The following is a 15454-nucleotide window of genomic DNA, read 5'->3' as shown; positions in this document are numbered from 1 at the left end:
CTGGTACCAACTTGCTGCTATGTATTTGTCATTGGGGGATAATTAATTTAATAGAAGCATTATATGTCATTTAAATTACAAATACTGATAATATGAGATGTGAATTAAAAACTCGTGTGCACACAGTATGCCAATTACAATGGCAACATTTGGATTTCTAAAATTAAATAAGTCATGCATCTCTTAATGGAGTAGCCATAAAAGAGAATTTTGGACAAACTTAGGAAAGGTGCATCCGTTGAATAAAATTTTGCAGCCCATTTTGAAATATAGTGGGCTGTCACTGCACTTCATCTTTTAAATTCTTGCTCCTACCGAGCAGAATAAACCCAATAGCACACGGCAAATGTTACATACCTACTCCCACTGAACTCATTTTTATAAATGAAGCCCTGGCTGCTGGATGAAGTGACACTTTTCCTGTTGGAACGGACAGGCGGTAAATGCCGTATCATGTAGCTGCCTGGTATTTTAACTTGCTTCCAGTGCTCCAACACAGTGTGCAGACTGTTGCCACATCACCTCCCAGCACGGCGTGTGACAGGTGAGTTATGCAGCACGCCAGCCCCGGTTCCTGTGAGCGGTGTCACTGCCAGCGCGTGTCACTGCAGCGCGAGCTGCCAGCCAGAAGCCCTAACTTTATCTGTCAGTGCTATCTTATCAGCTATGCTCTGCAGAAGAAGCTGATTGAACTTTGCACCTGAAAAAGCTGCTAATTGATCTAAAAAAATACACTCCTAGCAGCCTGGGATTCAGTATTCCCTCCGGCATGAAAAAAAAGGAGCTGCTTTCCATTAATATTGGCATTCCACAACCGGACTGTGGGGGGATGCTGAGACTGTGTACAGTATGGATCTCACTGCCATTACTGGGCCATTTGAGCTGATAAATCAGATCTTGCTATTCACAGAACAGTAATTTTCTATGCTTCACAAGAATAGGCAGCCATTCAGGGTATTAGAAAAGGAAGTGTGAGATGGGCTGTGTGATACACAATCAAGCTGGAGTGACCTGCACTCCTCTGATGAGCAGATCAACTCAAAACAATAACTTCAGCAACATGCCAGTTGTAAAGTTATTGAAATGACACACGACCAGAAAACAAAAAGCAGAAAGGGTTGTTTTTGCCTTTAAAGGTCTTATCTGTGTGTTAATTTTTCAGATTAAACTGAAGAAAGAATAAAGGGAAGGGATTTCAAAGCTCCCCATTCATAAAGCATCATCACAATTGTCACGGTACAGCTTCGTTGAATAGGCTCCTGAATACATAAGAGCCTCCCCTTGTGTTTTGCTTTATTTAATCAGAAATTCAGTTTGTATTACAGTGAAGGATCTCTTTGAAATTAAAATTTCCAAGTTTTACTGCTGTCCAATTTGAGAGGCTAGGTTTCATGAATAAGTGAAGGAAGTAGAGAGGATTCTAACTTCAGGGCTCCCAGTCATTCTCAAGGTTCTGGCAAACCTAACAGGATCCAAATCTGAGCTCGCAAGTTAGACAGCTACAACTCAACAGTGGAACAGAGCTGTCAGGCCAACATTTTCCATTGTAAATGCAACACAATTTTGCCATGAATGGTCATAAGCTTGTACTTTGTTGCAAAAATGAAAGAATGAAAACTGAGCCTTTAGCATATGGAAAGGAACAGTTTCAGCCTTACACGTACATTTGTGAAGACACAGAGATGTTTTGAATTTTTGATTCTGCTAAAATGAATTCAACCTTTTCTATTCTGTTAAGAATAGAAACTTAACTTTTTTATCTACACGCTGAAGGATATTTTAAAGGAGAGTGCTTTTAAAGTTATCCTTGCAAAAAACCCCCAAAAACTTACTTAAAAAATCTCAACTGAAAATAGATCTCCAGGTATGATCATATTACTGGTAGAGCTTTCTCTGGACTATGAGCAGTTCTATTTCCTGTTGTATAAACAGCATCTCCTGCTACACAATCTAGCATGAGGATTATTTTCAAAAGAATGATACCACTGACTCATGATGTGTTCAGATTCTGATGTATAACTATCTTTTAAACTGATAGTCCTTAATAAAAATGTTAAGACAACAGTTATTTTCTGTCCAGTATTCCTATGTTGATGGGTCTTCCCAAATGTGTAGAGCAGTCTGTTAGTTCTTACCTAGGTACCTATTTTTTCCTCAGTCGTTTCTTGTATGTATTTTACCACCATTCTGATTTCTAATTTAGTCTTCAATGTGTTTACAATCTTCTGCATCTTGGTGCTATTTTCAAATTAAAATTTACTTCTTAAATGAAAATACAAATTCATGGTGGATTTATATGAAATTCTCATCAATACACACTTCCAGTTTAAAGGTGGCAAATGAGAAATTTTCCATGAGGAAGTATGAAGGATTCAGGCAGGTCTGAATGACAGCTACTGTTTCTCCATGGCCACAAAACTTGTTATTCAGACACAAAAGAAAATTGAGCTGGTTTGATGTAATTTCTTCTGAAGTGTAAAAAAAAATCCCACAGAACAGTTCAGTCTACTTAGCATCTCTCATGGACCAACTGTTTCTTTACTCTTCCTTTTCCAATGAGTATGTTTACAATGTTTTTTTGTGATACCTACCTCACATCCTTTGTCAGTTCTTATTTAGGACCTCAGCTCGTTTAGCTTTATCATTGTATGTTCTTATTACTGCCAATTTTAGTAATTACATCAAATTTCCAGTATGTGCTTTCCTTCTCCAGGTTGCTGAAGAGCTCATTATTTTCTCTGTTGCCACACTCCCCTATCTTTTCTCAGCATGCAGGGCTAACCACCAGTCTTCTGAAAAACCTCATAATCTACTTGTACTCTCTTGGCATGAGAACATTTTTCTAAATCTACTGAAGGCTGTTTAATTGAACTGCTTATTTTCTTCCTGTTCTTCTCTTCCTAAATATCATGAGCTACTTACTCACTTTCATCCATTTCCCTTTCACATCCACATTCTCAATCAGTTTCCTTCAACTGGCCAGAATGAAAAACAGAAGAATGGATTCAGGAACTCATCCTGAGAAATTGAAAGGGGAGGTGAACAAATGAGGAATGAATTCTGCAGCCCTTTCAAAATTCAATACATTGGAAATCAGTTTTCTCTGAATATGTTTTAAACATGTAAATATTGTTTTCTTAAATACCTGGTTTTGCAAAAAGTAAACCAAAACCCTCTTTTTAAAGTCTGGAAGGAATCTCAGGAAGTCAGCAAGGCTAACAGGCTGCTCAAAACAGGATCAGATTGGGTGGCTCAGGTTTTTATCCAATTATGTCTTGAAAACCTTTATGGACAGAGACCATACAACCTCTTTGGGTTGTTCTACTGGTTGATTGCCCCAAGGGTGAAAGAATTTCTCTTTATTTCCAGACAAAATCACTTGTCCCAACTTTTGCCTAAAAGTTTCCCAGAGACCAGAAATACCAACCAGACCATAGTTTCCCAGATTATTTTTTTTTTTCCCTTTTTGAAGCTGGGTGCATCATTTTCTTTCCTCCCATCACAGGGGACTCTCCCTGGTCTCTGTGATCTTTCAAGGACATTGGAAAGTGACCATTTAAGGGCATCAGTTAGTTCCTTCTGTACCCTTGGATGCAGCCTACCTGGTGCCATGGACTTGTCTGGGCTGAATTCTCTCAAGACTGACTCAATCTTTATTCACAGCTGCCAGTTCTGCTTCACCTTGAACCAATTCTCTTAGCAAAGAGGCCTGAGAGACCTTCTTCTGGCAGACTGAGAAACAGAAGGCATTGAGTCCTTCTGCCACACCTGTGTCTGTTGTCACTAAATGCACCATTCATTGCTCAGCCTTTTACTAATGTATTACTACTTTTATTAATGTAGATGCACAAACTCACTTTGTAACCTGGAACATTTCTTATAAGATTCAACTCCATTTGAGTTTTGGTGTTTCTGACACTATCTACATGCACAAGTAATGCATTTACACTCTGCTTTTGTAGGCTGTCCCAGATTCTGCCTCCTGCATTTTTACATCTGAGCTCTGTCAAGGATTCCCAGCTTACCCACACAGGTCCCCTGGTGTGTCTCCTTGCTCAGTGACACAATAGTGTGCATGTTGTTTTGGCCTTCATAAAACTTCATTTTATAAAACACAATTTCTTTGACATAGGAGAAAGCATATGTTTGTATAGAAATATTTCATAGGCTTTAAATACAGTGAATGTAATTTTACCAGAAAACAATACAGGTATGAGATGCTGGGTGACTTTTTGTACTGTAAAAAGGCAAAAAAACCCCAAAAAAACCCCCCAAAAAAACCCCAAAACCACCAAAAATTAAAAAAAACACCAAAAAAACCACCAGAAAAAGAACAGACTATCTAAAACCAAGTAGATTTAGGAGTGATTTATCTTAGAGAGACTCTCTAAAGAAACACATTACAAAGCAAATTTAAATATCTACACTGACATAGTTGGGGAGAGGGTGTGTGTCTTCAGTCTAGTTCGCCATCATTCTGGATCCACACATAATGTCTCCTTTTATCTGGAGACCAGATTTTTAAACACCCGTAGGGATAATAGTATTCTGTATGCAGGAGCACCCTGGCCAATTTCAGCTGTGGAATGCACAGATGGGTACGCAGAATGATGACAACATAATGTCCCCTTCAGTTTATTACAGACCATAAAATTGCAATTAAATAAAATTTGTTATGTGACAACCTGATTTGCTTGTACACTCCAATTGTACTGTAATTCTCTTTTTATGGTATTTGGTACACAGACTTTGTTTCTATTGTTTTCAAACAAATCAACAACAGCTAAGTAAGTTTCAAAAACTACATCAAAAACGCACAAAGGAAAACTATTATAAAAATACCCCCAAATTTCCATGAGGCAATTCTTTTCCATTTAATCTTCTACATGGTGGATCAGAGATTCTTCTAAAAATGACTGTCATCACAAAGGATAAAACTACCTCATTTGGTAAAGCCAGTTGTGACCACACAGCAATAAGCAGTGCTCTCCACACTAAAAAGAAATATTTTCCAAGGCAGCTGCTCCATGCATAGATTTGACTTGCACTGATTCCAGCAGAAAAGGCAAACAGTAGGAGAGCTACAGGTTACAACTGCAGGATGTAGAGATGTGAGTAAGAGATGAGTTATCTGGTATTTCTTTAGCTATGGTTCTTCCTGGGGAATAATAATTGTTTTATAGTAGCAGCAATCAAACCCAGTGAAGGTCTGACTGGCCAATTGTGCAGAACATCAACTACCAAATTTGATAAAGAGTGGAGTGCAGATGAATTTGTCTGTGATACACAGATGCAGCAAAAATACCTCTAGGTGCAATAATTATACTGTGGGGTTTTTTGTGATCTGTCTTTATAAAAATAATGCTACCAAATCATGCAGAAATCTTTTCAGACTGTTATGGTTTTTCATTTCAGATTCAGATTTCTTCAAGAGAAACCAGGCTAATTTCATACTAAGAATCTTAAGGATAAATTCCAAGGAAGCAAAGTATTGTGATAATCATTTATGTACCTTCTGATTTTAAAATCTCACCACTGTGCTACCATTACCACATTCAAATTGGGCTGAAACTCAGCCAGAATCTATACATCTTGCTGACAACAATTTGAATTGCACATGTTAGTTAGCTGTAATCCAATAGAACCAATTCCTAGGAACTCTCTAATTCAAGACCAGAAAATGTAAGTGAAGAGAATAATAAGGCCCAAAATGAAGTTGCAAATAGAAACCAGGAGTCCAGGTTGCTAGAGAAACATTTAGCTAAGCCTTACTAAACCAGGCTTTCCCTGGTTTGTTTTTGGTTTTTTTTCCTCAACTACTAATTAATTTCTGTCCAAAACTGATATCAAGACTTGATAGGCAAATAATGATTTTCACTACCTTAAAGTGAGAGATGTTTTCCAAGCCCTTTTATCATTCAGAATATCAGGCAAAGATTCATGGACACTAAACATGCTATTTCCTCAGCTTTTGGTATTTTCCCTTGCTATGGTATACTATACAAAGTTTGTTATTTAAACTGGGATTATATGGAAAATAACTTCCATCTGTCTGTGGCTATATGGAAGTTATATGCTTCCTTTAGTTTCATTAATTTTACCAAGAGGAACAAAAACTGATGAGCAACAGATAAAATCATGCACAGATAAATACAAACTTACAACAAATGTCTATATGCTGTAGTAGGTTTCAAGCCTCAGACTTACTTGGCAGCAGCATCTTTTCTCAGTTGTTCATGTTTCATTAAAAGATTCTTCCTTTCTTGAAAAGCCTTTCTAACTTTGTATCCTTTGTAGACAGCCTGAATTTTGAAAGCAGCAATATCCTGGATGGCAGCTATAGACAGAGCCCCGTGTTCCAACATGAACTGAATCACTTCGTGGTGTTCACCAAGCAGGGCATAATCAAGTGGAGTATATCTAAAAAAAACAAAAATCACAACAATTACTATCGATCTAGAATTCTAGCTATAATGTTTCTTCACCCTCAGTTCATAATAAAGCAACTTCTAGCATGAAGACAGATGAAGCACTGTTTCAGTAGACTGTTTTTCTCATCATTTTAGGCATTATTTTGCTACCTTATTAATTCTACACACTGTGGTTATGTTTAAAGCTTATTTTGGCCTCCTAATATGGAAGGGGTTGGAGGGGAACCTGAAGTGTTTGGACTAAATCTCCCAAAGCCCCATCCACAGCATTAACTGCTTTAGGAAAGCAGTCTTTAAAATGTGTTACTGAAGTTTCATATAGAAATATAAAAAAAAAAAGTAAGTTAAAATCTTTTAGTGTTATTTCCATATGCATTTAAGTTCTAGAAAGCTACTGTCAAATCTGGCTCAGCTTCTATAACATTGACTGAAGACACCATGACTGACAGAGCAGCAGGATTAGATCCATATAGAAAGATAATATCTTTTTTAAGGTACTAGGAAAACTTAAAAGAGTGTTTTCAAATGGACACAGGTGCTCAAAATATTAAATTGCTTCAGGGTTTTAATGGTAGCAAAGATACCTAGGCCTTTTTCAAAATAATTCCCAAATTTCCCACTGTCTACATAGGAGCAAAATCTATCTCCCTCACCAGCACTGAAACTTCAGGGAAAGACATTTAGTGACTGAAAATTATCAGTCACAAACCATAATCAAGACCATGTAACATAAGACTAGCCAATAGCAGGTGTCAGTGCATGTGATTGTGAAATTTAGGGCTCTTGCTGATGGTAACTTGCTGGGACACAGTGCTGGTAAGCAAAGAAAAACAGACAGAAAGCACAATTGGACCTGCCACACAGCAAAGGTTTGATGGAAGGATAAACAGCATCTGAACTGAAGTGTCTGCAGGAATAAAGACAGTGACATAACATGAAAATTTGGATGTCAAGGTGTGCTGCTGATAGCATTTAAAGAGATACAGATTTTTGATAACCCAGAAATGGGAACTTCAGAAGGAACGTTATTTCAGAAAAACACATTTTTAAAGTATTCCTAATTTTGAATACCTTGAAGACACAAAAGATAATAAAATAAACTTTATGAAGTTTACTTTAGCAGTCATGAAGATCCATATTTTTAAACATGGATTCTCTAACTCCATCCGAGCTACCTTTGAAAGTAGAAAGATCACTAAAATCTGAAGAGGGGTTTTTATGACTGGACACTTACATACACCCCTCTGTTGTGTCAGTTCAAAGCCTGATGCAAATTTCCTTTTCCCTTGGTTCTCTCTAAAGCAGATAGCTTTTAAATCAAGCTGGCTTCATAGGGAAACACATGAAGACATCAGCCATCAGCTGTTATAGGCAATTTAACATGAAGGTGGTCAAGCAGCAGCTTGATGCACCCAGGACATTAAGCTGGATTACAAAATAAATTTGCAGAGAACAACAAACCCAACACCCTCCAGATTAGCACTCGATCACATATCTGGCAAGCAAGCAGAGACTTTAAAAATCTCGATGCAATCTCAGCTCTATCTTTTCTATAACCTTTTAGTTACAACCACTTTGTTTGAATTTTAACTGGTATCTCATACTACACTCTAAGAAAGTAAAGAAGGGAAGCTTTTTTCCTATAGTGAAATTGTTATTGATTAAAAACCAATTTCATCCAATGACAGGTGAACCATATCCATGATGTTATTTTTCCTCTCTCTTACAACACTCAACTTGATTTTCCACTTTCCAAACTTCCAATCTCTTAACAATAACCCAAAGTTTGTAGATATTTATTAAGATGCAAGTATGCCATTTTTATATGTATTTTAGGAGAATTACATTGAAAGATTGATCCATCTAGAAATATTGGGGATCTCTTTTGTTCTGCACATGCACTAGTGCTTATCAGCAGACATTTGGAATACTGCTAGATGTATTTTGAATAGTCTAGATTTACACATTACAGAAATATTAATTCCAGAAGGGAAACAAAAATATATACTATCTGAACAACTGTGATAAACCACAGCTAAGGTCTTTTCTTGACATTTGAGCATCATGAATACATTTCTACAAAGTCAGGATAACAGCAGTTTCCAATCTGGCAAAATTGTGGCTTTTAATCTTACTTATTAAAAGTAATTTAATTAAAACTGTTTATTCAATTTTCTATCAAAAATTACTAAAGAGAGCCTTGACACTGCTTAATTAGAAACTAGTTGTACTTTCATTTGTGTTTCTCAAGAAAAAATAAGAACAGAAAAGGAAGATAGATCTGAATGCTTTAGAGTGGAAAATGAAAGAAAAAATGATAGGGGAAGAAAGCAATTAAAACATGGGGTTAAGTACAGAAGTCTCAAATTGAAATATGAGGTTGCAAAAGCCTTAAGTTATTTAAAATGCTGAAATATTCAAATTTATATGGCATGCTGTTCATAATCTTATAATTATGAGGAGGTCATCTACTCTAAAAAAAGGCATTAGAAATTTCTGCTAATAGTAATTATCTTCATGGTCAGGTGACTAATTCAAACTCCACAACACAAATCACTTTTAAAAATCTATTATTTATATGTCAATGAAAGACAAAGAAAAGAGATGCAAATGTGCTGTCTCTTTATGATTACAGGAGATTTTTTGTTAAAACCAGGCCTTTAGAATACAGGTAACCACCAGGTACTTTGTAATCACCATTTTAAAACATAACATTACATTTCTCCCATTTTCTTTCTTCCTGCTGTATTTGTATCAAATATAAAATTCCAGTCTATTCCAACAGCAGCAGAACTGCCTTTTCAATCCATTGTTTGTACGTGTCTGCCATCAACTCCATATAAATGAGAAAGTTCTTTAATATTTCCAACAAGACTGGAGTGAATAAATACTTCCAGAAAATGGTTCAGAAGTATAGAAGTTGCAATGTCTTAGTTAAAGAAGGGAACTTGCACATCAGAAAAGTTGCTTACACCGAAGCCCAGGGCTGCAGCACTGCTTTGAGATACAAAATGAGGATTCTCTTGCAGCATCTGAACATTTAACATTTAAAGGGAAGGCAGAGCTTCGGCACAATTACAAAATAACACCTTGAGACAAGCAGTACCTCTCCTCACTGTTCTCCATGTGATTGGGGAAAGCATCAAAGCCCAGCAGTAACTTTATAGCATCAAGGTAGCCGTTGTTACAGAGCCAGTGCAGGGCAGTTCTGCCCTGTAAAACAATAGAACAGAACAAAAATAAACATTATCCCCAAACTCTACCACGCCACAATAAAAGTCATAAATCATAGTGTAATTCAATGCTTTTCTGGACATGAAGAACAAACAGTTCTTCTAAATAAACTTCCTTGTTAAAATAAAAAGAACACAACACTTAAAAAATTGATTTTTTGTTTTTAACAAGATTTCAACACCAGTGCTTTTTCACCTAAAACAGCTGAAAAGCAACATTAGAAGCCTTACAGTTGCTTTCTTTGCAAAAGATGTACAGCATGCTCTGTAGAACTCATAATGAAAAGCACATTTCCATTACCTGGAATCATCTATGCCCTATGATAAATAGCTACAGAAAATTTCAATAAATTGGGTGAAGCTCTTTTGACTGACGAGGTTCTACTGACTTCTGAGAAATTACGTCATGTAACAAAGAAATCTGTTATAGGTTGCACAATTATTCTGGCTCCTAATTTCAATTACTGCCTGAATAATGGCACAAAAGAACAAATAAACCAATCAGGTTCTTTTTTTTTTTCACCTGGAAGAGTGTTATATGTGTGGGTACTTAATGAGGACAAGCAATTGAAGCAGTTATTGTGCAATCTCTTTTACTTTCTTACTTGCTCTCGCTCTCTGTTCTGGAGAACAGACTAAAATCACATTCCCATGTCAGCTGTTAGTAAGGAATTATAGAAGAAATCAGATCATTAATATGACTCCTCATAAGATCACACTTCGATAAGGAAAAACCAAAAGTGATCTGGAAAAATACCAATCTTCAATTCACGGTACATATTAAAATACTACTTTTCTTTTGAGATTTTAGAAGGAAATAGGGGAAATGACATCAGGATGCATTTCCTTTTATGACAAAGAGCAGCACAGATGTTTCTATGTCCTGGAAAAGAGAAAGACTTTGAAGAAAAGGAAAATGTTGTGATTTATGATTGTTCTAAAGTTAATAATATACCTCAGTGAAGGAGAACAACATACCTCTTTATCCTGAATATTTGGATCTGCATTGTTTTCCAGCAACACTACCATGCAGTTAATGTAGCCTCCATAAGCAGCACACTGCAGAGGTGTTCTACCTGCATAATCCTGCACATTAGGGTTGATTTTATTTTCTATCAGGATTTGGCACACGTCAGCATTTCCTCCCAGGGCTGCCCAATGAAGGGGTGAATGCCCATCCTGGTCAACCAAATCTACTCTTGCTCCTCCTGTAAAAACAAACACATTTTTGAGCACAAAAAGAAAATATTGTTGAATGCTAAGAAAAGAGTGAGTTTATGTTCAACTAGAACTTATTTCATAAACTGACAATTCAGAGAAGTATTTCAGAAAGCAACTTCAATTTTGTTACTCAAATCCTAAAACTTAAATCAAAATTAATTGGGAATGAAATAGCCTCAAAGAAGGTCAGGCATCCACCTTTTAAAAAATCTTCTGACTATCCTCTAATATGCTTTAGAATATCCAGACTTACCAATTGCCTATGAATAACCTATTTTATTTGTTTCAGGTCTAGGAATTTTCAGTAGAACTTTTCTTTCTTAACAACAAAATAACTCTTAAAAATTAGATTTCAGATTAAATGTCTTTTTAAATCTCTAAAGCAAACAAGATAAAATATCCACAATGTAATAATAATTTTTAAAATAAGTTTATTTTTTTAAATTTAAGCATGCTAAGACTCTTTTATGCAGATAATTCATGTCTCTATATGTTCTTGCAAGATGTAAAAATTCTGTACAAAAGTAAAACTCCACAAATACAAGAATTTGAACCAACCAGCAACAATGACTCTCTATATCATAAAATATTTAATTAAACTCAACTCACATTCTGAGAGCCAAGCTTCTTCCATCTACAAAAGCTAAATGGCATAGGGAGCGGGGGGGAAGAGCTTAACAGGAGATTAAAATATACCCAGCAGATCATGGAAGGAAGAATACTTTTCACTAAGAAAGGCTGGTTGATGGAAAACTTGCAAACTTCATCTATCCATAGGTGGGATAATGTCTGAAGCAGGAAGGAGATGTTTCTAGGAAGCTAAAATGACAGAATTTTGCATCTAAGATGCCACTGTTCTTTCACTGTACTTCTTACTCTTCAGCAGATATTTTACAATTATCTAAAACTGTGTACTTTGTTAAATCCTATTTCTGTCTACAAACAAAATACTGTTTTTAAAAACCAACCAGAAGAAAATATTAATGATGCAGGACTTTTGGTATCTATTTACATTAAAAAATAAAAACTCACTTAAAAAGTCTTCAAAGAACCCTAAAAATGGTTTTTCACAAAAGTGAAGAAAGCTTAATTTGGTCTTATTTACTGGTGAATAAACCAACCAAACAAAAACAAAAGAAAGAAAGGACTTGCTGGGGGAAGAGTTGGTTTGAAAGACTAGAATGTACTTGCAAAGGCTTGAGCAGAAACGAGCTTTGAAAAGAACAATCCCAATTTTGGAAGTTTTGTATTTAACACTTCTATCCATTTTTACACAACACTGATAATCTTTTAGATTCACAAGGGGACCTTACAAACAAAACCTGCTTTAGGGAAGCAATTTCCTACCCCACCTCTTGCTCAGCTGTTTATTTCCCATCCCCACTGGAAGCAGCAGCAGAACTCTTGCACGGGTTTGGAAAGCCCTGAGAGCTGACCTTTGATGAGTGTTTGAATCACCTCCTTGTGACCCATCTCACAGGCTCGGAAGAGCGGCGTGTGTTTCATCACATCCAGGGCATCTACCTGTGCTTTGTGCTCCAGCAGCAGTTTCACTGTGCTGACGTGGCCAGAAAGGGCAGCAGCGTGTAATGCTGGAAGAATAAAGTAGTAGGGAAAAAGAAACCACAATACCATGAGCTTTAGAGGTCCACAATAAGAACAGTCAAGATAACAATAAATTACAACTGTTTTGGTAGAAAAAGTACTTTTCAACCTCAAGAAACTGAAGAAGTGGTGATGTAACAACACTTTCTTGCCATACAAGCAACAAGCAGAAAAACTATTAGCCCTGAAACATGTTTCTAACTTGCACAAATAAAAATTTTACATTTAACACCACCGAGATTGGCTTATAGTCAGGATTTGTGGAAGAATAGCAGCTTCTGATTAAGGGAACATAACATGATTTACTTCTGCCTCTGCTTTGTGGCATTTCTGAGATTGCTCATCATCAGTGAAAGAAAGCTTTCATTATTTCTTCAACGCTTTCCTGAAAATGACTTTTTTCTTTCAAGTAAGCAAAGTTGTCTCAATTAAAACTAACTTCAGAAAACCACCCAGCTGTTCCTACTCCTCCTTGCCTCCCTCTTTTGTTTCGGAATTACTTGGAGAAAATTTTATATGAAATTATGTAGCAAAACCATCATATCTTGCACAGTATCTGTCTCCCTGTTTTCTTCAAGAAAAAGAAAAATTCAGAAAAACCAGATGCTGCTACTTCAGATACTTCAGAACTCAGGTAAAGATGTGGTGCCCTGTAACTGGAGTTGCTATTGCATAATACAGCATCCTGCAGGCACTGTCGGCCAGAGCTGTGGATGACCAGTTCATGGCTCTTTTTGAAGGAAAGAAGAACTGCACACAGCAATGAGACTTCAAACCAACAGAGAGCACATGAATTGGTGGCTTCACTTACAGTTTGATTTCAAAATGCTTTGGGTTATTTCCAACAGTTAGCAGTCAAATCAGACAATCTACATTCTCATCCTGCCTTAAGTGTAGAATATATTACAGACAATTAAATCAAAATAATGTGGAATAAAACCACAAAACAGTGCGGTTTATAAGTGTGCATATAATAAAGTGAATTCATATTTCTCCATGAAATTTCAGAAATATTAATGCTTAGTGAGAATTGAATCTGCTCATGCAAGCAAAATGTGGGGCTGTAAACACTACCTACATGTCCACATTTGTTCAATGCTAAGACAGGGTCAGGATCCAGCAGAGGCATTATACAGAAATGCACACCACAAAGACCAGCATTAGAAGGAGCAGCTTCTTGAACCATAGGCAGAATACAAAACCAGCATTTTTGTATTTGCCAGCTACTGCTTACAACCAGTACCAGCTTATGAGACAGAAACCCAGCACAACCTGTTACACAGGCCCTACTAAAATGCTCAGGTTGTTCATGCTGTCATTGACCCGAATCCAGCTGGCGAACAGAGTCACAAAATAAGTGACAGTGACATTGTGACACGGACGAAGCGCTGGGGTCAGAGCCAGAGACACCGTGAGGAGTGAAAATTGAAATTGTGCCTTTGAGAGGACGCTGATTTAAGTTGAAGTGCAGCAGCCTGAGAGCACAGCAGAGCTCCTTGCGCTGGTGAACAGCGAGTGCCTGTGCAGCACCACTGCGAGTGGGTGGCTATCAGTAGGAATTGGACAAGAATGAGATCCCTGCCGCGTTGTACATTTGGATGGGCCTGCTTTCCATGGTCTGACCTCACAATAAACTCTAGGTTCTGGTTTTTGTCCTGAATCCCTTATGAAACCAAAGGCAGTAAACCACTCCATCAGATGACACATGGGGTGTGTGTAACAATACAATAGAAAAAGAGCTGCTGTGTCAGCTTGGCCAGTTCTTCCCCCCTATCACTCATTCTGACGCAGGCATCTTGTTTCGCACTTTGTGCTCAATATTTTCTTGTAAGCCAAATTTTCTGTGATGGAGTCACGGTGACTGAAGAGATTCTTCAGCCAGCTGGTCACAATGGGCCCTTTGTTCAGCCGACAGACAGAGCCCTCTCCATTGTGCGCAGTGACGGCAGAGCTATAAAGCTGCCCCTGTAATGCTCCTGCAGCGCCGATCTCTGAGAGGAGGGAAATTCCTTTCCCTTGGTGTCATTCTCCTACACAATGCCCAGAGTCTGGATGTTCTAGCAGAGCTCAATGGAGAGCTTGCTCTTTTTGAGTAAATGCAAAAGGCTGCGTTAACGCAGCATTACAACCGAGCTGAACTGGGTCTGCACACAAAAGTCAGAAAAACACAGCCTTGAACTCTGCTCAGCAACTGTATCCCAGGCACGGAGGCATGTGCGCTATTTTCTATTAGCGCAGCATAGTTTCCTGTCCGAACGCAACATTGAAAACTTGGGAATGATTAAAGGCCTTTGGGAAGTTAAAAAAAAAAAAAAAAAAAAAAAAAAATCAGAGAGTGATTTACTGGTGGGCTTCCTTTAATGTTTAGAGCTGGCTACAATAAAGCCCATGCGATGCACTCGCTGGCACAACGGTGCAGCTCGGGCTGCTCGGCAGCACAGCTCCCCACTTCCAGACTGTTCCTGTGCTCTACACAGTGGCACTCTCAAGCAAACGGAAAATCCATTCATTTCCTTGGATTAAAAGCCCTACAAGGAAACCGAGATTAAAAGGTGATTACATATCACCGCTAGGAAAGGTTTAAGACTGAAAGATAATAAACCCAACCACCTGAATTATTCAAGCATGAAATCCACACCTGAGTAATTTCAGAAACACAGTATGTGATTACCGATTACTGCCTGCAAAGAAAAAAACCCCTTTGTAAGCAGGTTTGCACAGTAACAACAACATTGCTGCACCTCAAGGTCTGAAACAATTACCGAGAGCTATTGAAAAGGGAACTGTCATGAAGTAGCAAGTGTAGGTGAGACTGATAAAAGATGAAATAAGACTAAAATTGTAGAATATTTAGTTTGTACTGTCATCAAACATGAAGACTGAGATTTCTTGCACTATATTTCCTACACTCAAAAATTTCAAACTATCACAACTTGGAAAGACTGATGTATTTAGTGTGTGCTA

The 15454-nt window shown here is 37.4% G+C and overlaps 1 protein-coding gene across 4 annotated transcripts in view; it reads right to left on the bottom strand.

The window, feature by feature from the left end:
- INVS (inversin) overlaps nt 1-15454 on the bottom strand; it is an 84239-nt gene that overhangs the window by 11284 nt on the left and 57501 nt on the right. For all 4 annotated transcript variants that reach the window (XM_059855676.1, XM_059855702.1, XM_059855685.1 and 1 more), the window contains 4 exons: nt 12322-12477; nt 10643-10872; nt 9538-9644; nt 6208-6420 (listed from right to left, as the gene is read on the bottom strand). In XM_059855676.1, coding sequence (XP_059711659.1) covers nt 6208-6420; nt 9538-9644; nt 10643-10872; nt 12322-12477 — 706 coding nt within the window. The remainder of the gene's footprint in view (nt 1-6207; nt 6421-9537; nt 9645-10642; nt 10873-12321; nt 12478-15454) is intronic.

This window comes from Haemorhous mexicanus, chromosome 1 (assembly GCF_027477595.1).
Source record: "Haemorhous mexicanus isolate bHaeMex1 chromosome 1, bHaeMex1.pri, whole genome shotgun sequence".
Classification (NCBI taxonomy): Eukaryota; Metazoa; Chordata; class Aves; order Passeriformes; family Fringillidae; genus Haemorhous; species Haemorhous mexicanus.
Note: the sequence above shows the minus strand (reverse complement) of the source record. Positions and strands in the feature narration are given on the sequence as shown.